Consider the following 23,027-nt stretch of genomic DNA (forward strand, 5'->3'; position numbering starts at 1 on the left):
ATAATACATTCAGACATAATTATGCAAGCACTCTCCATGAAGAAGAGAATGCGCTTTTATTTACATATCTTTTATCCTCACAATCATGTACATGGTATACAGATATGTCCAGAAGACATTTTTTAATGCATAAAAATGTGGCTAGAAAAATCTGTTATCCCAAAGCATGGAATTTGGAGGTCATCTTTTCCAAATACCTTGCTACAGTCAAACATTCAGCAACACAGGGTCAAGTTCTGCTGTACCACTTCCAACAGAAAATCCAGACTAAATAGTGCAAAGTCAAACCTCAAAAGGAAATGGAAGAGGATCTGCAGACTCTGATGAAAGTGAGCCCAAGTCTTCTTGGCAGGTTCCCTAAACCAGATAAATGCTAACATCTCACTCAAGTCCAGATCCCCCAACACCCTACCTCATCAAGAGTGACCTGAAGCCCCCAAGCAATGCTAACAGTCTCTTTTTATTGTATCATTTCAATAGAACAACCACAGAACAGGGAACCGCTGACACATTTATATCACTGATGATCTAATCCAAATAAAAAGCTGCTAAATCCAAGAAAAGCAATAATTTGAGAGAAAGCTAAGTGGCACAAAACAGAAAAGGAAACAATTCTGGTAACATTTTTCAAAGGTATTACAAAGGTTTAATGCTCAACTCATACCTGAGGGATAATCTTCTTTTTCTTATTATTTGCTGCATTGGGTCCAGAAAACAGCTTCTCCAGGGCAGCTAATGCTGCACTTGCCTTTGCCACTTTCTTATTTGGACCTGCACCTCTGAATTTCTGTCCATCCACTTCTACCTAAAATCAAGAACAACACTCTGCAGTTACCCCACGCAATTCCTCTATGCAGCTTAATTCAAATGGATCGTAACACAGAAAGCACCAGAAGTCAAACAGCGCCGTGAGAAGTGCATCGGTCTATTCTGAGCTTACGTATGAGCTCAGGCTGCCCTGTGTCCTTGAGGACAAAGCAAGGCTGGCTCGCATCCAAGTACACACCTCCATCACGAAGCGTTTGTCGTGGCTCCCACCAGTCTCCGAGATGAGTTCGTACTTAAGACCTCTTCTTTTCTCATTGAGCTCCATTACAGGATTTTTGCCACTTGCTGTGAGGATAGGGCCCTGAGTTCTGACCTAAAAGAAGGTTCAGTCAAATAAGATTTCAGAGTATTAAATTTCTTATTAATACGATTATACTATGCCTCTGTTGAAAAAAGAGGCTCAAAAATTGTACTTTGAAGCATTTAGAGGCCAGGGTGCATGCTCACTCTCCACACACGAAACCTGTGGAAACTGCAAGGAGTAGGCTCCTGGCCAGGCTGCCTGTGAAGGGGGCCTGCCCCCAGAGAGGAGCAGCCAAGAGCAACGCTGCCTCGCCACCACAGGGCTGTCGGAGGTCTGATCTGGACAAAGTGGATGACACAGCTGAGACCCACATGACACCTGAGTGTTCACCATTTTTTCGTCGTCAGGGTTAGGAAAAACAATAACTCAATTTAGGAAGTGGGAAGAAAATGCCCCTTCACACCTCTCAGTCTCTCTAAAGACATTTAAGGGAACCTAAAGTAAAAACGGTGGGCTACAGACTACGGATCCTGAAATTTAAAAATAACAATAGAAGTAGTTGTTCCCTGTTCTCAAGGAGCCAGAGTGGGTGGGAGGGTCGGAAACAGCCACTGTGGAACAATGTGCACTACAGATCAGATGTAAGCTGTAGAAACACAACAGAAGGAATCACTTTCTTGGGCCATCAGGAGAGTTTTCCAGGAAGTGACAACACGAGTTCACCCATAAAAGGGAAGTGCCACACCGTCATAGGGAGGAAACAAAGGAGAAGGGAACTCTGGACAGAACAGATAGCAGGGTGAGGAGAGTAAGGAAGAGCCCCACTGGAAATGCCCTTGATGGAGCCAAATCATAGATAAAGGACTCTGCACCATGCACATGGGCTTTGACTTTACTGTGGACAGTGCGGAGCCACTGAGAAGACATTAACCTACAGGAGTTCATAATTAGATTCGTGCTGTAAAAATTACACTAAAAATAATAAAATCAAATACAATAATAAAATAATAAAAGAAAATTACTCTAAGAGTGGCAGAAAAAACTGACTTGCAGAAAAGTAAGAGTTGGAGGTAGAAAAGTAATTCATGTAAGAATATGAAAGCTCAAACAACTTCCGGCCACGATGGAGGCGTAGGTAGACACACTGTGCCTCCTTGCACAACCAAAGGAGGACAACAATCTAAAAACAAAAAACCAGAACTGCCAGAAAATCGAACTGCATGGAAGCCCGACAACCAATGAGTTAATAAAGAAACATTCATCCAGAACAATAGGAGGGGCTGAGATGGGCCACCAGGAGGAGAGGACTCACAGCAAGGTGGCACCTGGTGGACCCAGCAAGGCAGCAGATTGTGGAACAGGAGGTCCCAGATTCGAGTGTGGATAATCTGGGAGGAACAACTGAGGAGCGTGACTGAGTGTGCAACCCAGGGCTCCAGCACTGGGAAATAAAGCCTCAAACCTCTGATTGAAAACATCTGTGGGGGCTGAGGCAGCAGCAGCAGGAGAAACTCCCAGACTCACAGAAGAGTTAGTTGGAGAGACCCACAGGGTCCTAGAATGTACACAAACCCATGCACCCAAAAATCAGCACCAGAAAAGCCCAATTTGCCCATGGGTATCAGGGGAAGTGACTGAAATCCGGCAGAGAGCTCAGTAAGTGGCACTGCTCCCTTTCGGACCCCTCCCCACATACAGTATCCAACCCAGCAATGTGGGTTGCCCCGCCCTGGTGAACACCTAAGGCTCCACCCCTCACTATGTAAGAGGTGCATCGAGACAAAAAAAAAGTGCCCAAATGAAAGAACAGATCAAAGCTTCAGAAAAAAAATACAACTAAATGATAAAGAGATAGCCAACCTATCAGATGCATAGTGTTCAAAACACTGGTAATCAGGATGCTCACAGAAGTGGTTGAATTTGGTTGCAAATTAGATGAAAAAAATGAAGGCTATGCTAAGTGAAATAAAGGAAAATGTACAGGGAACCAACAGTGATGGGAAGGAAACTGGGATTCAAATCAATGGTGTGGACCAGAAGGAAGGAAGAAAAACATCCAACCAGAAAGAATGAAGAAACAAGAATTCAAAAAAATGAGGAGAGGCTTAGGAACCTCCAGGACATCTTGAAACGTTCCAACATCCGAATTATAGGGGTACCAGAGGGAGAAGAGGAAGAGCAACAAGTGGAAAAGTTATTTGAACAAACAATAAAGGAAATCCAGATTTCCCCAATCTGGCAAAGGAAAGAGACTTCCAGGAAGTCCAGAAAGCTCAGAGAGTCCCAAAGAAGTTGGACCCAAGAAGGAACACACCAAGGCACATCAGAATTACATTAACCAAGATTAAAAATAAGGAGAGAATCCTAGAAGCAGCAAGAGACAAGGAACAGTTACCTACAAAGGAGTTCCCACCAGACTGTCAGCTGATTTCTCAAAAGAGACCTTCCAGGGAAGAAGGGGCTGGAAAGAAGTATTCCAAGTCATGAAAGGCAAGGACCTACATCCAAGATTGCTCTACCCAGCAAAGCGTTCATTTAGAATGGAAGGGCAGATAAAGTGCTTCTCAGATAAGGTCAAGTTAAAGGAGTTCATCATCACCAAGCCCTTATTCTATGAAATGTTAAAGGGATTTATCTAAGAAAAAGAAGATAAAAAATATGAACAGTAAAATGACAGCAAACTCACAATCATTAACAACCACACTTAAAACAAAAACAAAAGTAAACTAAGCAAACAACTAGAACAGGAACAGAACCACAGAAATGGAGATCACATGGAGGGTTAGCAACAGGGGAGTGGGAGGGGGAGAGAGGGGGAAAAGGTACAGAGAATAAGTCGCATAGACAGTAGGGAGAAAACAGATAGGAGGAGGGTAAGAATAGTATAGGAAATGTAGAAGCCAAAGAACTTACATGTATAACCATGGACATGAACTAAAGGGGGAGAGTGTGGGTGGGGGGTGTGCAGGGTGGAGGGGAGTGAAGGAGGGAAAACGGGACAATTATAATAGCATAATCAATAAAATATATATTTTAAAAAAGAATATGGAGGCTCAAATGATGAGAGAAGTTAGCCCAAAAATAAACCACAAAAGCTACAACTATAATTTTGAGAAAGAAAAGACCCCAAAATTGAGTGCTTTTTGAGGTCAGAGATCATGCCTTTAATTCCACCACAGTAACTGCTCAAGAAATGCTGAAACAATGAATGCCCAAAGAATCACTGTATGTAAACCCAATGGACCACAAGCCTCTTAATGAATACTCTGTGTTGATTTGATAAGTGCGTGATGCTGTAGAAGTAAAACACTGGACTATTGTTAAAGACATATTTAATAAACATTTCTGAGTCTTCTGCAATAAATATCACTTCTTGAAGAGTTTTCATAATCTGTATTTTTAAAATTTCAAGGCAAATTTCCAATCTCCAGTTTTAAAAGATAAATATTTTAGGTCCATGGTAATCTCTCTCTGCTTTTCAAATCTGAAATCACTTTTATGAAAATGAGCCAAGACATAAAAATATTTGCCTTTCTGATCACTGCCACGTTACATGAAGAACAGGGATCTGTCCCCTCCCCGCCAATACTGCGTCACACCGAAACAAAGCACTGATGTGTTCACCACCAAAACGTCCACAGACTCATGGCTGCTGCTAGTGCAGCCCACACTGCTCTCCCTCCTAATTTCCTTTGAGATTTAACTGTCTGAGCCTCGTAAGTAATGGGCTCGTTCTCTTCTGAGTGTCAGTATTTCTAGCACTGCCAGCAAAACACCTTGCCCTGCCTGAGACGACCACCTGTGACTGACTGGTCCTCTGAAAAACCAGGTACGTCTCTGTCCTCCACACCACGCAAAGAGTCAGGCACGGTTTTTGCAAGTCTCAGGCCCCACCAGGACCCCCAAGCTGGCCCACCTGGCACGTCTAAACATTTTCTTTCACAACTCCTTTACACCTACAATGCCTCTGACCTAGAATGCCTTCTTTCCACCTCTTCCCTAAAAAATCTTACTCATCATCTAAAACCTAGCTCACATTTTACTTCCTTTGATTTGCATGTGTGTAAGTTTGACAATCACTTGCTCCTTGGAAATTTTACATTATACTCATTTTGCAATCAGAGAGCTTATCACACTACAGTATAATCAGTTACAAAATGTCCTTTGCCCTTCCAGCCTGGGGGCATCTTGGAGCTCTGGGGACACTTTCTGCAGCAGCTGGCAGTAAACAGGTACTAACGGGGGATTTATAAACTGACAAAATATATAGCCCTTAATAAACACTCATTCTTACAAATGACACATTTTTTAAAAATGTCAATGTAAGCCCCTGCTGTTACCTGAAAGCCAATTGTTCTTACATAGAATGCAACAAACAAAGGCCCCACGAGTTCCCAAACATTCTGTCACTGCTCAGTGCCCAGCCTGTGTCCCACCCTGCTGTCTCGGGCAACAAGCTCCCCATCAGGACCTCCCCAGAAGATGAGGGACGCCCAGGTCAAGCTACACCTTCCGCAGGGTCGGTCCACCTCAGTGAAGACCCACTCCCACCAGTTTAGCACAGACTCCAAATAATCCTGAATCTCTTCCACGAGATCTTTTGTTTTTTTGGTCTTCAGTTATTGTTAGTATACTTGTTAAATGCAGCAAAAGGGAAATGCTAGTTAAACATGTTGTGTAGTACATAGCACATTTACAGATATTTTTAGAAATGGAAAAAAAAACTAAGATGTAAAACTGCATAAAAATGACTGCCTTCGGAAAAAAAAAAAACCCACTTAACACAAAACAGCCTGGGTGGAAATAAACTAAAATATTAATAATGGCTGCCTCTGGAATATATATGTTTGAATACACTTTTGATTTTATTTGTATTTCTCCACATCTCTCAAATTCTCTACAATGGATATTGTTTTCTAAGGAAAAAGTACGTAAGTATACCTCTAAGGTACTGGAGGTTTCAGTTGTAGAATTTCCAGTATTATTGCTTGAGTTTGAAGACACGGTTTCATTTTTGCTTTCATTATCTGATTTTTCATCGGAACTCATACATTCAATGTCTGCATCAAAGCCTGTTGGGTATCCCATTGCCTGTAACACCTGTACAAGTGACATTAAGATTCAGTTGTATTAAAAAACCAAACACCACAGAGAAGAGATGAACTACTGAGAACAACAGTTTCAAATTCACAACATCTGAAGCCGTGAAACACCTTATAGGAAGAGAGGGATGGTACACAATCCTTGTTCTTACTGACCAGGGTATCCCCACTGAACAGCGATTTTTAAGCTTTGTCATCTCCTGGCACACATAGAGTAAATGCTAAAATTCTGTAGCACACCAAGAAATATATTTTTTTTGCCAATCTGACAAAACATAATAGGTATAATTTTGATTCATTCACAGCAGATGGCTATTGTTGTATTGGCTGTTGTCATTTTATTTGACAATCTAAGAGAAAAGAGGTCAGTGCCCCTGACTAAGTAGTCAGGAATTTCATGTTTTAAAAGTTCTGTGGCTCACCGGCTGAAAAATGCTGCCATAGAAAATGGGAAAAGCTCTCTCAGAGTAACTAAGTTTATATAAAGGATGATGGAAATGCAAACCCAAGGTTGCTCCTGGTTCATTTAACTTGGAGGTAAAAGGCAGAGAAAGTAAACAGCACAGCCAAGTTCAACCAATGGCGTGAGGGAAAAAGTAAAACAGTACATTGTAAACAAGTACCCTGGACTGGAAAGGAAAAGACAGGAGGGTCTAATCCTGTATTTCTCCACTGGTCCTCGATTTTCCAGTTTGCAAGAATGGACTTCTAGATTCTATGATTCAATCCATTAGGAGAAATTAGCACAGAAGGCAATCAAGAAGTTCTCTTTACCCTGGAACAAATCTGCTGGTCCACCACAAAACATCTAAAGCTTTCTACTACTGACCTCTTTGTTTTTAAGTTAAAGCACAACTGAGACCTGGAAGAGAAGATGCAGTCTCCAGGTGCACTCTCTATACCGAGTGCCCGGGAGCAGTTCCGGTTCTGTGTCTCCACCCCTGCCTCAGAGGGACCTCCACGGCTCTCTCCGGTGGTCGTTCTTCTTGCAGTTCCACTCAGTGCCCAGCCTTTTCAAAATATGCCTCTTTTAAAATAAGTTTTCAGAAATGTGTGTGTGTTTACACACAAGCAAGAGAATTTGTTCTCTGGCATTTTTATAAGTCTCTTTTAAACAGGTTGATACTGGACTGTCAGTAATCTAAAGGTTTATATCAGAAAATGTAGAGATAGGTTCCTAAAGGGTTCCTGTATTTGTTTTACTTTTCAACTGTTTTAAGTTGCTGGAATGTAAAAGCACATCATATTTCTTTACAATCCCAGCTATACCTAACAGGGGTCTCTCAAAAAACAACCCTGAAAACTGACACAGTGGTGTCCAATCTGTAGCCAGTGGGTCAAAATGTGGTCCAGGATGGCTGTGAATGCAGCCCAACACAAAATCATAAATTTATGTAAAACATTACGAGATTTTTTTGTGCTTGCATGTCACAATGTATTTAATGTGTGGCCCAAGACAACTCCTCTTCTTCCAGAGTGGCACAGAGATACAAAAAAGTTGGACACCCCTGGTAGAGAATGCCAGGGGTAGGGACTTGGGGAGGAGATTCTCCACAAAGGGACATGAGAAAACTCTTTGGGTGAGAGAAATATTTTATATATTGAGTGAGTTGGTGGTTACATGATTATAATCGTACAAAAACCATTTACCAGTTACATGTATAAGTTATATCTCAGTGAAGTTGGTTTTTATAAGGGAAAAAAAAAACACCTATTTTGATAATCACACAAATGACTAGCCAGGCAGGCCAGCCTTTATAAACAATGTCATCTTATCTAAATAAAATAGTTATTACTCTAAACAAAAAATAAGCACAAGTAGAACTCTGCACCAAGAGTACTTGAAATTAATTCATATGGAAAATGTGCCATTCTGTTGAACACTTCGAATCACAAATAAATTGCTTGTATTAAATGAGAATAAAGTCAGCTTCTAAAAGTAGTCAGGTAATACATCATTTGGTTTTATCCTTATTGATGTTTTAGAAAGAAAACACCTTTTCCAGTGAGTACTGCAAATATGCTTTCTGCGAAACCTCATCTCTGGGAGAATACTTATTAGTCTAACACCAGCTAACAAGCTGCAGGTCAAAAGCCGAGAGTCATAGGTAAATGTGATTTGTTAATTCCCAATTTAACACAGTTAAATTGTCACATAAATTACTTAATACCACTTCTATCTGCCCTTTTCTCAGATATCAACTTTCAAAAACATATGTTGGAAACTTTCTCAAATTCACCCAAAACCTGTAGTGTGGTATTTACTTGTTACTGTAGTAACTTATTTCAATACATTTGTAAATAATTTATATATGAAGGGGGACCCCCCAAAAACGGAATTATCTTCCAGAGGGCGGGCCCCTTGTAGTACAGGCTTCCCCGACTAGGTGAGTGTTCTAGGAACCCTCTGTATCAGTGCACCAGCTGGTGCTGTTCTGAGAGGCTGCATTCAGCTTCAGTGAATTTTTTTTTTAAGTCTTTTTTTTTTATTCCTGAATTTTTGTGACTTTTTTTTTTTTTTTTAGAGAGAGGGAAGGGAGGGAGATAGAGAGAGAGAGAGAGAGAGAGAAACATCGATGTGCGGTTGCTGGGGGTTATGGCCTGCAACCCAGGAATGTACCCTGGCTGGGAATCGAGCCTGGGATACTTTGGTTCCCAGCCTGTGCTCAATCCACTGAGCTATGCCAGCCAGGGCTGAATTTTTTTTGAAGACTCCATCAACACACTTGCCCCTTTCATGATGGGTGATTTAGGGGTACACCTGCCCACACTGCACTGAGTGTTCAGCAGTTTTTGACCAAACATGGCATGACCCCTGTGCCCCACACTCCCTAATTCTATCTCATCCCAAATGACTGTTTTTTTGTTTCCCCCATATGAAAAAAAATCCTCAAAGGAAAACGTTTTGTGGATGTGGAAGAGGTGAAACAAAAAACGGCAGAAGCACTAAAAGGCGTCAAAATCAATGAGCTCAAAAACTGCTTTGAGTGGTGGAAAAAGTCCCGATAGGTGTATTGCATCAAGTAAAAGAGGACTTTGAAGGGGACTGAAGTTTAAATATGTAACACAATTTTTTTTATAAATAATCCAGGGTTGTTTGGGGGGTTACCCTCATAGCTGATAATCTCAAGGGATACAGTATACTTGTAATGCAGCTCAACTGACAAAAATTTCAAATTCATTTTTTTTAAATATACTTTATTGATTATGCTATCACAGTTGTCCCATTTTCCCCTTCACTCCCCTCCACCCTGCACACCCCCACTCCCACCCACATTTTCCGCCTTTAGTTCATGTCCATGAGTCATACGTGTAAGTTCTTTAGCTTCTACATTTCCCATATTATTCTTACCCTCCCCTCTCTATTTTCTCCCTACCGTTTATGTGACTTATTCTCTATACCTTTTCCCCCTCTCTCCCCCTCCCACTCCCCTGTTGCTAACCCTCCATGTGATCTCCATTTCTGTGGTTCTGTTCCTGTTCTAGTTGTTTGCTTAGTTTCCTGTTTTTGTTTTAGGTGTGGTTGTTAATGATTGTGAGTTTGCTGTCATTTTACTGTTCATATTTTTATCTTCTTTTTCTTAGATAAATCCCTTTAACATTTCATAGAATAAGGGCTTGGTGATGATGAACTCCTTTAACTTGACCTTATCTGAGAAGCACTTTATCTGCCCTTCCATTCTAAATGAACACTTTGCTGGGTAGAGCAATCTTGGATGTAGGTCCTTACCTTTCATGACTTGGAATACTTCTTTCCAGCCCCTTCTTGCCTGTAAGGTCTCTTTTGAGAAATCAGCTGACAGTCTGGTTGGAACTCCTTTGTAGGTAACTGTCTCCTTTTCTCTTGCTGCTTCTAAGATTCTCTCTTTATTTTTAATCTTGGGTAATGTAATTCTGATGTGCCTTGGTGTGTTCCTTCTTGGGTCCAACTTCTTTGGGACTCTCTGAGCTTCCTGGACTTCCTGAAGTCTATTTCCTTTGCCAGACTGGGGAAGTTCTCCTTCATTATTTGTTCAAATAACTTTTCCACTTGTTGCTCTTCCTCTTCTCCTTCTGGTACCCCTATAATTCGGATGTTGGAACGTTTCAAGATGTCCTGGAGGTTCCTAAGCCTCTCCTCATTTTTTTGAATTCTTGTTTCTTCATTCTTTTCTGATTGGATGTTTCTTTCTTCCTTCTGGTCCACATCATTGATTTGAGTCCCAGTTTCCTTCCCATCACTATTGATTCCCTGTACATTTTCATTTATTTCACTTAGCATCACCTTCATTTTTTCATCTAATGTGTGACTAAATTCAACCACTTCTGTGAGCATCCTGATTACCAGTGTTTTGAACTGTGCATCTGATGGGTTGGCTCTCTCTTTGTCACTTAGTTGTATTTTCTCTGGAGTTTTGATCTGTTCTTTCATTTGGGCTTTTTTTTTTTTTTTCCTCTACATGCCTGTTACATAGTGAGGGGCGGAGCCTTAGGTATTCACTAGGGTGGGGCAACCCACCTTGCTGGGTTGTGATGCTGTATATGGGGGAGGGATCCAGAGGGAACAATGCCACTTACTGAGCTCTCTGCTGGATTTCAGTCACTTCCCCTGCTACCCACAAGCAAATTGGGCCCTTCTGGTGCTGATTTTTGGGTGGGTGGATGGGCTTGTGTACATTCTAGGACCCTGTGGGTCTCTCCCAACTAACTCTCCTGTGAAGCTGGGAGTTTCTCCTGCTGCTGCCTCAACCCCCACAGATGTTTTCAATCAGAGGTTTGAGGCTTTATTTCCAGTGCTGAGGCCCTGGGTTACGCACTCTGTTCTGCTCCCCAGGTGCTCCTCCTGCTTTATCTGAGCGAGAATGTGCGACTGCCTAGTCTACAATCTGCCCCCACCTCACCAGGTCTGCCCGCTGCTGCCTTGCGCGCCCCGCTCCACAATCTGCTGCCTCACTGGATCCACCAGCCGCCGCCTTGCCACGAGTCCTCTCTGCCCAGCTGCTTGTCTCCATCCCTCCTACTGGTCTGGATGAATGTCTTCTTTAACTCCTTGGTTGCTGGACTTACATACCATTTGATTTTCTGTCAGTTCTGTGTTTTTCTTTTTAAATTGTCCTTCTTTTGGTTGGGCAAGGAGGCACACTGTGTCTACCTATGCCTCCATCTTGGCTGGAAGTCCCGGTCATTTTCTATGAACACGTTCTAAGATTATTAACTACTATATGGTATAAAAGTAAAATTTTTAAAAAAGTAGAGTTTTCAGACCTGTGGAACCAAAGTTTGTTTGGAATGAAGATTAAGGCCCAAAACCTGCTATACCAAAGAAAAGTCAGTTTCAATGTCTAGCAAAACAAATTCAAAGGGGGTTGAGACTGAGAAAGATGACCCCCTCAAAGAACAGGGTCCAAGAATGAAAACACCTAAGAATACATTCTACCCCATGGCTCTCCACTCAAAACAAAGTCCCATTCATGACTCCTAACAGAAATTGAATGGCTTCCAAGGACCCCTCCAAGGAGCCTTCTCTCCTTGTCCTCTTCTAGCTGATCTTTTCCCCACAATGAATAAAATTCATTTCATGAAATATGGTTGATTTTGCCCCTAAAGGTGCTCTTTATGAAGGGCTCTAAGGAAAAAGAACTGGAAGAGGAAAGGGAAGACTGGCTACTTTAGGTTGCCTTTTGCTGAGCAGCCAGGCTCTTGTGGCAGAAGCCGATCTCTCTTCGTTTTGTTTTGATTCTGTGGTGTTATTTGTCTTAACAGATACAGACACCTACCAATCAACTGAGTAAGGAATGCAGGGACTTTTATCAACTGGGACCTACTTTCAAAGAAACATGTTGGATATGAAATTCTCTCAAACTTATATAGAACCTGTAATGTGGTAGAACCTTATGGATGGCAATTTGGAAATATATGCCTGACATTAATAGAAATCCCACTATATATTTAATGAATTAATGGATTATTAAAATCTGCTTTCTTCTTGACCTAGTAAGTCTAGAATATATTTAAGGAATAATCAGACCAGTTCAAAAAGATGTAAAGCAATCAACTGGAAGCATCTAAATCTGAAAGGATTAGTGACATTGTGATAGAAGGGTAATAATGATATATTAGGCCATTAGTAAAAAGGAGAAGAATTTTTGTGATAACTATAAAAAGCTTAATAATTTTTAGATGAACATAAAAAACACAACTGTATTTTAAGTATGTATTTTGTAGGTCCCGTCATTCCTTACCTGCAACCCTGGGGGCCAGATTGTTTTGAGAGTAACTTTTCAAAATTTAGAAAGCTACTACAATGTATTTACTACATATTTTCAGAATCTCCAGTGGTATCTCAGGTGCTACCCCATGTTTGGGCAAAGAAATATATAAAATATCCACAGTACTTAGAATACTAAAGACTAAAAATAGCCATATGTCAACATCAACAGTTCAGGTTTTCCCATCTAGTGAGCATGCATGAAACTTAGGAAAGTATTTTTCATTTTCAGTGCTTTTGGATTTTGAAATTTCAGGTTAAAAGTGGGAGGGGGGAGTACATACTAAAATGTTAATGCTTGTTATGGAAACAAACAGCATCTAAATTTTGTCACATTGCAAAATTTCCCACTCTACTAACCTGCCTGAACTTTACTGAATTGCAACTTGCTATGAAGCCACTATCTTATATTAAAGATTATTATAAAAACTCCACAAACTCTATCTCTGTATCACAGACACCTTTAAAGACTATCACTGCTATCCCTTTTTATGAAGACCTCCCCAAGGAGAATGACCACCTGACCTTCATACTGAAACAACTGTGACTCCCAACTGACTGTCCATTATGCCACAGACAGCGTGTTCGTATCTCACATGCGTTTTGTGTGAGATGCTAGAGAACTTAGGTCTGTATCTGTTACTTATCCGCAGCATCCATTATAGCTAAGTTATCAAACTGTATTTTTAGCCTTATTCCTGGATTCACTTTTCCCCCTCATTCTTGGTTTTCTTCTTCTGCTTCATAAGTTCATACTATTTCATCATATCTGAAATACCCCTTTTATAAACAAGACAGAACATTAAAAATATACTCTTATATTTTTAAAGGTTTGTTATTATTTTTCTGCATTGTTCTTATTATTACCTGGCATGTAATTTATTCATTTATGTTTACATATTTGTTGTCTGTCTCCCCATCCTATCACACTGGAATCCAAGCTCTAGGAGGGCAAAGACTTTGTTCACTGTTGTATCTTAAGATTCTAGAATGTTTGCATCTACACTAATAATATTTGCAAGATGGAATCATTGTGAAAACAGACCAATTATATCTTATGCCATGCTTTACATAACAGAATTGTTCTTAAGTGAAAATTGATCCTCATACTACATGATTTTTGAGATTTTCACATTTGTCAGCAAAAGGTCAAAGGTATCTTAGAGAGATTCTACTATTTAGGAATTTTCTACAAACCTACAAGAATGACTAAATGGTTCGGTCCTGGACCCTACTCCCTATGGAAATACTCTGAAATGCAGAAAAGGCACCACGCACAAAAATGATGATCAAAATTTACTTATGACAGAAAAAATCTGCAAAGAGCAAAATATGCAATGATGGAGAGATGTTTAAACATAACAGTACATCCATACCATGTTACTCATAGAATTATAATACTATTTATGAAGCATTTAATACATAGAGAAACACTCATGACATTTTAAATGAAGGACAGCAGAGGATAAAATTACATATACTCTATAAGCTCAACTTAAAAAAGAAACAAAACAAAAAACCCTATATGTGTGTGTGTGTGTGTGTGTGTGTACTAATCATCTGCCTCAGAGATATGCAGCTGACGTTTTTATCTCTTCATTTCTGAGTTTTCCAAATTTTGTATAATCAACATATATTTCACAGCCAAAATATTTTGTGGCCCAGAGACAACAAAACTACATTATTAAAGTCTTTAAGAATTCTGCTGATTTCCAGTAGGAAAATAACCTCCTTACTTACAACATAAAACAACAAAGCACTAGTAAGTAAAAGACATACAATACCTTCACTGCTACGTGAAGTTTTGCTGTTTTCTTGGATGGTCCTGAGGCTTCGTATGTTGTGCCATCCACATCTACAGACATTGTAAAGACAGGAGCATGGACGGGGCCAGACTGAGATAAGAGCTTGTACTGAAGCCCTGGCCTGATCTGATTTAGCCTCATTAGTGCATTCATAAGGTCTATTGCTTTACTATCCAGAACTGTTAAAGAAAGAAGAGATCAGAAATCAAAACATTTTGCTTTAATCTATGCATTTGTCGAGTTCTAATGACCACTATAAATTCATCAGATTTTTTAAAAGCAAGAATTTAAAAACACCTATAAAAATTAACTTCACTTCATAAATAGTTCTAAAATCACTTTTTAAATTATGATGCTAACATCACAGTAAAAGTAATATGCATTATTAAAGCTACACATTCATTTTAGTTTGCCAATATTAACATATCCTAAGCCAGCGATTTTCAACCAGTGTGCCAAAGTATTATTAAAACATGCAATACCTGACTATTTAGGCAGGTGCACTAACCTCTTAGATGGTCAAATTAAAAAAAAATGACAATAGCCAACACAGCAATAGCCGTCCAGTGTGAAAGAATCAAATTATACCTATTTTTCTGTCAGATCGGCATGAAATAAAAAAGGCTGAAAATCACTGTCCTAAGCAATGAAGCTTGGGAAGAAAAGAGGTTATGTTATTCAAACACTGATTTCTCAGTTAAGACCTATTCTAACTACCTCAATTCAAATCAATCAAATTCTTCACTCTGTAATTTTTATTTTCCTGAGACTAAATGTTTTCTAGTTAACATCTATAAGAATAAAGATTTTATATACTTTTCCTTAAATTTCGTTTCATCTTCTTATTTGGATCTTTATCATCCCCTAATCCATCTTCAAATGGCCTCTTCAGAGCTGAAGACCCAGCACCTAAAGAATTACAAGAGACTCATTAGCAGTCAAAACAATGATTTTACTTCTACCAAATGTACCCAATATGTTCAAGAAGGGAAACCCTAAGAATCACAAGGAACAGAGCACTCTCCACTGAACAATTAAATTACCATATTTATAATCTTGTAATAGCAAAAACTTCTGAAGTGAATCTTTATGAAACAATTTAATATTACTCATTTTTATAAATATTTATTTCTCCCATTCATTCACACAGCAAATACAAGTACCTATGCACATATTCACATCTGTATATGCATGAACAGAAAAAAGTCGGGAAAGATATCAAAATGTTGAAGGAAGCAATCTCTGGTACTAGAATTTATTTTTATGTCTTTTCAAATATTTCTATAATTTAATATTTTCTACTTGTATACATTTTTAAAGTTCACATATTCAATCTTAGGCCTTTGGAAATCTGATTATTTTTCACACTACAAATATTCTTCTGTCTGCCTATTTGAATCTTATTTAAAATTTTATTTACAGTTCATCTCTTCCATGAAGTTTTCTTCAACTTCTCTCTAATCTCAGCTTTCTAAATCAGTTTCTGTAGTATCAGAAATATAAAGTATCCTATGTGGTGGTATGTCATTGACTATTTCATACATAGAGGTCTTGTGCTTCCTCAGCACTCTATGAAGATCAAAAATATTCTGTCCCTGTCTTTTATCTTAAAAACTAATATAAGACTTGAACAGTATTAGAATCAAAAGAGAACCAACCATATAGGAAAACATGTTTGCAGGTACCTCGGACAAGGATCTAATCTCTAAAATACATATAAAGAAGTCACACAAGTCTACTCCAGGAAGACAAACAACCCAATTTAAAAATGGGCAAAGGACCTGAACAGACACTTCTGTAAGGAGGACATACAAAGAGGGCCCAGAGACATATGAATGGATGCTCAGCATCACTAGCCATCAGAGAGATGCACATTAAAACCACAGTGAGATACCACTTCGCACTGGTCAGAACGGCCATCATAAATGAACAAACAAGTATTGGAGAGGTTGTAGAGAAAAGGGAACCCTAGTGCACTGTTGGTGGGAATGCAGAGTGGTACAGCCACTGTGGAAAACAGTATGGAATTTCCTCAGAAAACTAAAAATGGAACTGCCTTTTGACCCAGCAAGACCACTGTTGGGATTATACCCTAAGGATCTTGAAACACCAATCCAAAAGAACCTATGCATCCCAATGTTCATAGCTGTACAATTCACAATAGCCAAGTGCTAGAAGCAACCTAAGTGCTCATCAGTAAATGAGTGGATAAAAAAAACTACAGTATGTTTACACAGTGGAACACTATGCAGCAGAAAGAAAGAAGGAGCTCCTACCCTTTCCAACAACATGGATGGAACTGGAAAGCATTATGCTAAGTGAAACAAGCCAGGTGGTAAAAGACAAATACCATATGATCTCACCTATAAATGAAACCTAATCAACAAAACAAGCAAGCAAGCAAAATACAACCAGAGACATTGAAATAAAGAACAATCTAACGGAGAGGAGGAGGGAGATGAATAATAGGGGATAATGGTGGGGGAGGAGGCCATCAAGGAACATGTATGAAGGACACATGGACAAAGCCAAAGGGGGTGGGTTTGAGGGCAGCAGGCAGGGACAGTGGGGCAGGGGGGTGTGGTGGGGTGAAAATGGAGACAAATGTTCTCCAACAACAATAAAAAAAATAGGTATTTTAATTAAAAAAAACTAATAGAAGACTTAGAAACAACATAATGGGTCTGAAACAAAACTAACTGATATTATGCAATTTCTTGGGTAAAGCAGCTATTCATACTGTTGTCAGGCATAAGCCTTTGCTGTCCAAGTTAAAGCCAATCAGAGAAAAGTTCATCAACCTGTCCAAGTATTTTAAAGAACTCTGTGCCTTCAACTTAAAAACTGGTTGTTGGGTTTTTCCTCAAGGAAAGTTATGTTCAAGAGATTCATGCCACAAGACTTCCAGATGCTCCTAGTGAAACCTTGTAATAATACCGACAATAACTACGGATTCTCTGATCATCAAGATTTATTGTCCCTTGAACATTTGACTTCAGCACTTGCTTGAGACAATGCTTATCACTCAGGTCAATAAATCTTGATGTTCTCTTCTACAGAAGGCACTATCTGTTTATATCTGCTTAGTATTGTATTTCACTCGCATTACATAAAACTGAGTGTGCCAGTCTCCCTGAATGCCATCTTTAAGAGATAAAAGTTCAAAGGGAACAAAGTATACTCAGTCATTCAATCACCCATTAAGTTACATTAAAAGCTGCTCCCTGATTGTGTGGAAATCACAAACTGGCTTAAAGGCACAGATCTATTCTCTAAATCCGCCAGGACAGAGTTCATGGATTAAGCTTCAGTCTCCCACCCAGCCATTGTAAAACAGCTGCAAAATCTGGAGGAGGGGAATGAGAAGTGATTATTTGAGAGGAAACAATTTTTTAAAATAATATGGGCGCTTACCATATGCCTGGCACTGTTCTTAACACCTTATATGTATTAACTTAATCATCACCCTTTGAAGCCTGTACTTTTATCATCCTCATTATAGTACCATTCATGAATTCATTCAGCAACAAATATTAATTGAGCATTTTCTATGTGCAGGATAATTTTAGGTGCTGGACAAAGAGAACAGATCAATGTTTCAAAGAGCTTATGCAAGGTGGCTGGAAACTATTACAACACGTCCCACAGTTCTGAATACAATGAAGAGAAATAAGAGGCTTAAGGGGAAGGAGGTGTTGCTATTTTATTTTTAGTGTTCATCAGAAAGGTCAAAAAGGTATTGCTGATCAGGTGACCTTTTGATGAAGACTTGAGAGAAAATAAGATTGAGCTATTCGCTATCTGAGGAATGAGCTCCAGGCAAAGATAACAGCCAAGTACAAGGGTCACAGACAGGAACTAGCTGGGAAATAGCACAAAGGCCTGTGTGATTGGAGTGACAGGAACCAGGAGGGGAGGGTAGCTAAAGAGGAGGAGAGGCAGTAGTTCTGAACCCCAGCTGCCACTAATTAATTCACTAGAGGAACTTTTACAAAATATCGAAGTTCCATTTCCAGTGTGACAAAATAAGTATATTGAAAAAGCCTTCCTGATGTGAGTAATGAGCAAAAATATAGAATAAATATATAGTCCTAGAAAAGAACGACTATAGAGTTAAGGTCTGAGAGATGAAAGAAACCCTGCTTTGCAGGCAACATTTCCTCTAGGGGCATCTTCCAATTCCAGAAACATCAGTAAGAAGGAGTACTTTTTAACAGGCACCAAGCTCTCACTCAAGGGGCCAGAAACTGAAGTTTGAGGACCACCAAAGAGCGGAGGCCTGATGAATCTGTCGCACTGTGCCTGGGCCTCCACAATGCCATACAATAGAAGTAAGATGAAGTAAGAATACACAGTCTGGATCTCCTAAGGACTGAAGCCCAGCTTCAGGTCACCTTAATCCCTGATGGCATTATAATGACCCAGGATTGCCAATTCCACTAGCCAGCTCCCAGAAACAAATATAAATCTGCCCAAGGGAAGGCATTACTACTTTAAGCTTTAAATTCTCTACACCTTTTGCATTTTAAGTCTCTAATATTCATAATAATCAGACATATAAGATATTATTATCAAAAATCAAGTGAAGGAGCAGACAACAGAAACAGAACCAAAAGAGATTCAGATGACGGAACTTTCAAAAACAAATTTTATTAAAAATAATAATTAGAATGCAAAAAAAAGTTAAAAAAACAAGAATTTCTGGATGAAAATCTGAACCTATAAAAGAAACAAAATTTTAGAAGTGAAAAATATAATATAAATTAAAACTAGCAGACCCGCAAGGGGAAAGAGACAATCCACTATAGAAGGAAATTGATATACCTCTTTTAGTAATTAAAAAAACAGTAAACAAATATATATATATAACAGGTATATATAAGATTTGAACAACACAATGAGCAAATGTAACCTGACATGTAAAGAACATTCTGACCACCAACTGTAGAATGTACATAATTTTCCAGACAGAATCACTTACAAAAACTAAGTACTGGGACATAAAACATGTCTCAAGAAATATCAGAGTAAAAATACACATCGAAAGACAGAAATCAAACAAAACATGTTCTTGGAGTAGAGAAGAGTAAGTGGGAACTCAAAAATAAAGATAACTAAAAAATCCTCACCTGTCTGGAAATTAAGCTATGACAACATTGAAATAGCTCCTGTGTCAAATAACTGATAATGAGGAAAAACAAAAACTGTTTTAACTAAGTAATGATAAAAATGCTAATGTTGAAAGAGTGTAAGACACGTAAGTCTGGGCTTAAAGGAAGACCTTGAGGTTAGAAAATTCAGTAACATATTCATCAATCTCAAAAAGTTAAAATAATAGCAAATGAAACCCAAAGAAGGTAATAAGGAGGAAAAAACAGAGGATAAGAGCAGAAGTCAATGAACAGATGCAAGCACATGCCAGAAGACAATCAACAAAGCCAAAGTAGGTTGATTTTTTTTTTTTAAAGACTAATAAAACCGATAAACCTCTAGTGAGAATGCTCAGGAAAAAAAGGAGGAGCAAAGTATAAAAGAGGACATCATTACAAATACTGCAGACAATAAAAAGATAAGAGGATCCATAAGTTTATGTATGTTTATAAAACTATCTTTAAGTTTTCATGAAATGGATAAATTCCTAGAAAAACACAATTTATCAAAATTTTCATAAGAGTATGCCTATTAAGTAAATTAGACCCATAATTTAAAACCTTTCCACAAAGCAAACCACGTGCTCAAATGTCTTCACTGATAAATTTTTCCAAACATTTAAGGAAGAAATAAGTAACATCAATTTTACACAAACTCTTACAAGGAACAAAAAAAGGGACACTTTCCAACTCACTTTACCAGGCCAACATAACCTTAGAGGCAAAACCTGACAAAACATTACACTAAAGAAAAATTGCTGGCCGATCTCACACACAAATATGTGTTTTTGTGAATTGCTTACAAAAGTCTATGCAAGGTTGTTCATGCCAGCTTTATTTGAGAGTCAAAAACTAGAAATAAACAAAATTCCCTATAAAGACATGCATGGTTAAATGAACTCTGGCTCATCCATGCCCTGTAACACTACTTAGCATAAAAAAGAACCAACTACTACTGACCCATGCAACAATGTGGACGGGCCACAGGGGAATTACACGGGGGATGGGAGGGAAGATCTCAAAAGATCACACCGTGTGTAACTCCTCAAAATGACGAAAGTCTATAAAGAGAGAAAAATCAGTGGTTTCCAGGGCTTAGGGGTGGTTAAGAGGCGAAAAGAGGGCACGACCATAAAGGGCAGCATGCGAAGATCTGACTGGTAACGGGACAGTTCCTGTTTGCGATGGTGGTTCACAAACTACACATGTAATAATGTTAAGAAACATATACACACACAAGGTACCAATGTCAAGTTCTTGCTTTTGATACTGTACTACAACATAAGATATAGCTATTCAGAGAAACTGACTGAAGGATGGATGGGGACTCTCTTCACTAATTAGGCAACTTCCTGTGAGTCTGTATTTTAAGACAAAATACAGTTAAGAAATAAGAAAAGAACTGCTGCTTGTTGAGGACAGACAACCAGGGCCAAGTTGGAAGTAGAAAGACCAGACAGAGAAGTTACTACAACAATCCAGGTGCGAGATGATGGCAGCTCAGGACAGGGTGTCCGCAGTAAAGAAGTTAAAAGAAATAGCTAAATTCTGGATACACTTTGAAAATAAAACAGGATTTGTTGATAATTTGGATATGGAGGAAGGAGACAGAAAATTCAAGGGTCAAAGTTTTTGCCTGAGTACACAGGGGGATGGAACCTCCAATGACTGGCATAGTGAACACCATGGAAAGAGTGGATCAGAGGTAGTGTAAGGACAGAAATTTGGATTTTAGACATCTTAAGTTTGAGATGGCTGTTAGATATCCATGTGGGGAACTGAGGAGGCATTTGGACAACTTGGTCTGAGGCCAAGGGCTGGCAGTCTGGAGGGGAAATATAAATATGGGAATCTTCAATAAACAGAAAGTATTTTAAGACAGAATGAGATCTCCTAAAGGGTTGATTTTTATATCATTAAATGATTAAAGAGGAGTGGTCTGAGGCCTGCACTTTAGGAGACTTTAGGACACTTTAATACTCAGAAGTCAGGAAGATGGGGAAGGGCAAAGACAGTTGAGGAAAGGACAGTAGGGCAAGAAGAACTAAGAGTCTGAACCTAGAAGTCAGATGAAAAGTAGTACTTTGTGTCAAAAAAGTGTCTTCCAACACCAAATGTTGTTGGGGATATATAGCAACAGAATCTTTTATACATTGCTGGTGGGTGTGTAAGTGATCACAGCAACACTGTGGGTGGTTGCCAAATAATGAGGAGAACCCAAATGTCCTTCAAAAGAAGAATGAATAAGTTATAGTATATTCATTATGGATACTATACAGCCATTAAAATGAACAAACTGTAGCAATATGCAGGAACGTGAGTGTATCCCAAACAATACTGGATAGAAAGAAGCCAGTCCCAAATGATTAAGCTAAGTACAATTCCTTTTCTATAAAATCCTTTTCTATAAAGTTGTAGGCAATATCAAATTAAATTGTTCAGGAAAGCATACACAGGTTAAGGAAATTATTATTAAAGAGTTCTCAGGGCCCTGGATGGTGTGGCTCAGTGGACTGAGCACGGGCTGTGAACTTAAAGGGTCAAGTTTGCAAGTGTTTTTAATTTTTTTTCACACTTCAGCACATACTAGTAACGTAAATATCTCCTGGACACATGTAACCTATGCTGTAATTTTTCTGACTAAGACCTCCATAAAAAAATATAAGCCACACAACAATAGATATACTTTTTACATCTAGTGAAAAAAAAAATACAAAACCAGAAGAGCTACTATGAATTCAGTGACTAGAACAAACTTTCCATTATTAATCTTAAGATTCTCTATACATTTGAATTTTTTATTCAACATTCATTCCACAGACAGTGCTTAATGTCAACTGGCCATGGGAATCCGTTTCAGAACTTCTTCACTGCTCTGTGAATACCCCCTTGAAGAAAATGGTGTTCATTCCACAAATATTTCTTGAGCACTGGCTTATAATAATGACCTGGAGGACTCCTTACCCCTAAGAAGTTTATAGTGTAATGCAGTGATTCTCAAACATTCTTTTCTTTTTTTTTAAGATTTTATTTATTTACTTTTAGAGAGAGGGGAAGGGAAGGAACATCAGTGTGTGGTTGCCTCTCACGTGCACCCTACTAGGACCTGGCCCATAATTCAGGCATGTGCCCTGGCTGGGAATTGAACCGGCAACCCTTTGATTCACAGAGGCACTCAATTCACTGAACCATACCAGCCAGGGCTGATTCTTAAACTTTTTAACTTCAGGACCATTTTACTCTCTTAAACACTGAGTTCCCAAAGAGCTTTATTTTGTGTATAATATCTATGAATAGTGAACATATTAGAAATTGAAGCAAAAAAATTTAATATAAGAATATACAAAAAAAATTTGCCACTACCCATCAGAGTGATGATGCCATCACATGTTAAATGCAGCCTCTCGAAAACTGTACACTCATGAAAGAAGGAGTGAAAAAGACCAAACAAATGACTCAGTATTACTATGAAACGGTTCTGATCTTGTGAACTGTGAAGTCTTCAGACCCACTGGCATGCTGTTGTCTAATAAATAGATTGGGCTAGTACACTTCTTTTATCATATAAAAGTTATTAGAGTATCAACTGTGGGAGGTGGGGTGGGTCCCAGATGAAGAGTAACTGGTGGTAAACATCCCACCTTCTAGTAC

At 38.9% G+C, this 23,027-nt stretch overlaps 1 protein-coding gene across 4 annotated transcripts in view; it reads right to left on the reverse strand.

The window, feature by feature from the left end:
• LOC114492427 (spermatid perinuclear RNA binding protein) overlaps positions 1-23,027 on the reverse strand; it is a 127,214-nt gene that overhangs the window by 14,385 nt on the left and 89,802 nt on the right. For all 4 annotated transcript variants that reach the window (XM_028506722.2, XM_036022193.1, XM_036022191.1 and 1 more), the window contains 5 exons: positions 15,043-15,135; positions 14,206-14,405; positions 6,014-6,172; positions 1,007-1,141; positions 665-805 (listed from right to left, as the gene is read on the reverse strand). In XM_028506722.2, coding sequence (XP_028362523.1) covers positions 665-805; positions 1,007-1,141; positions 6,014-6,172; positions 14,206-14,405; positions 15,043-15,135 — 728 coding nt within the window. The remainder of the gene's footprint in view (positions 1-664; positions 806-1,006; positions 1,142-6,013; positions 6,173-14,205; positions 14,406-15,042; positions 15,136-23,027) is intronic.

This window comes from Phyllostomus discolor, chromosome 3 (genome assembly GCF_004126475.2).
Source record: "Phyllostomus discolor isolate MPI-MPIP mPhyDis1 chromosome 3, mPhyDis1.pri.v3, whole genome shotgun sequence".
Classification (NCBI taxonomy): Eukaryota; Metazoa; Chordata; class Mammalia; order Chiroptera; family Phyllostomidae; genus Phyllostomus; species Phyllostomus discolor.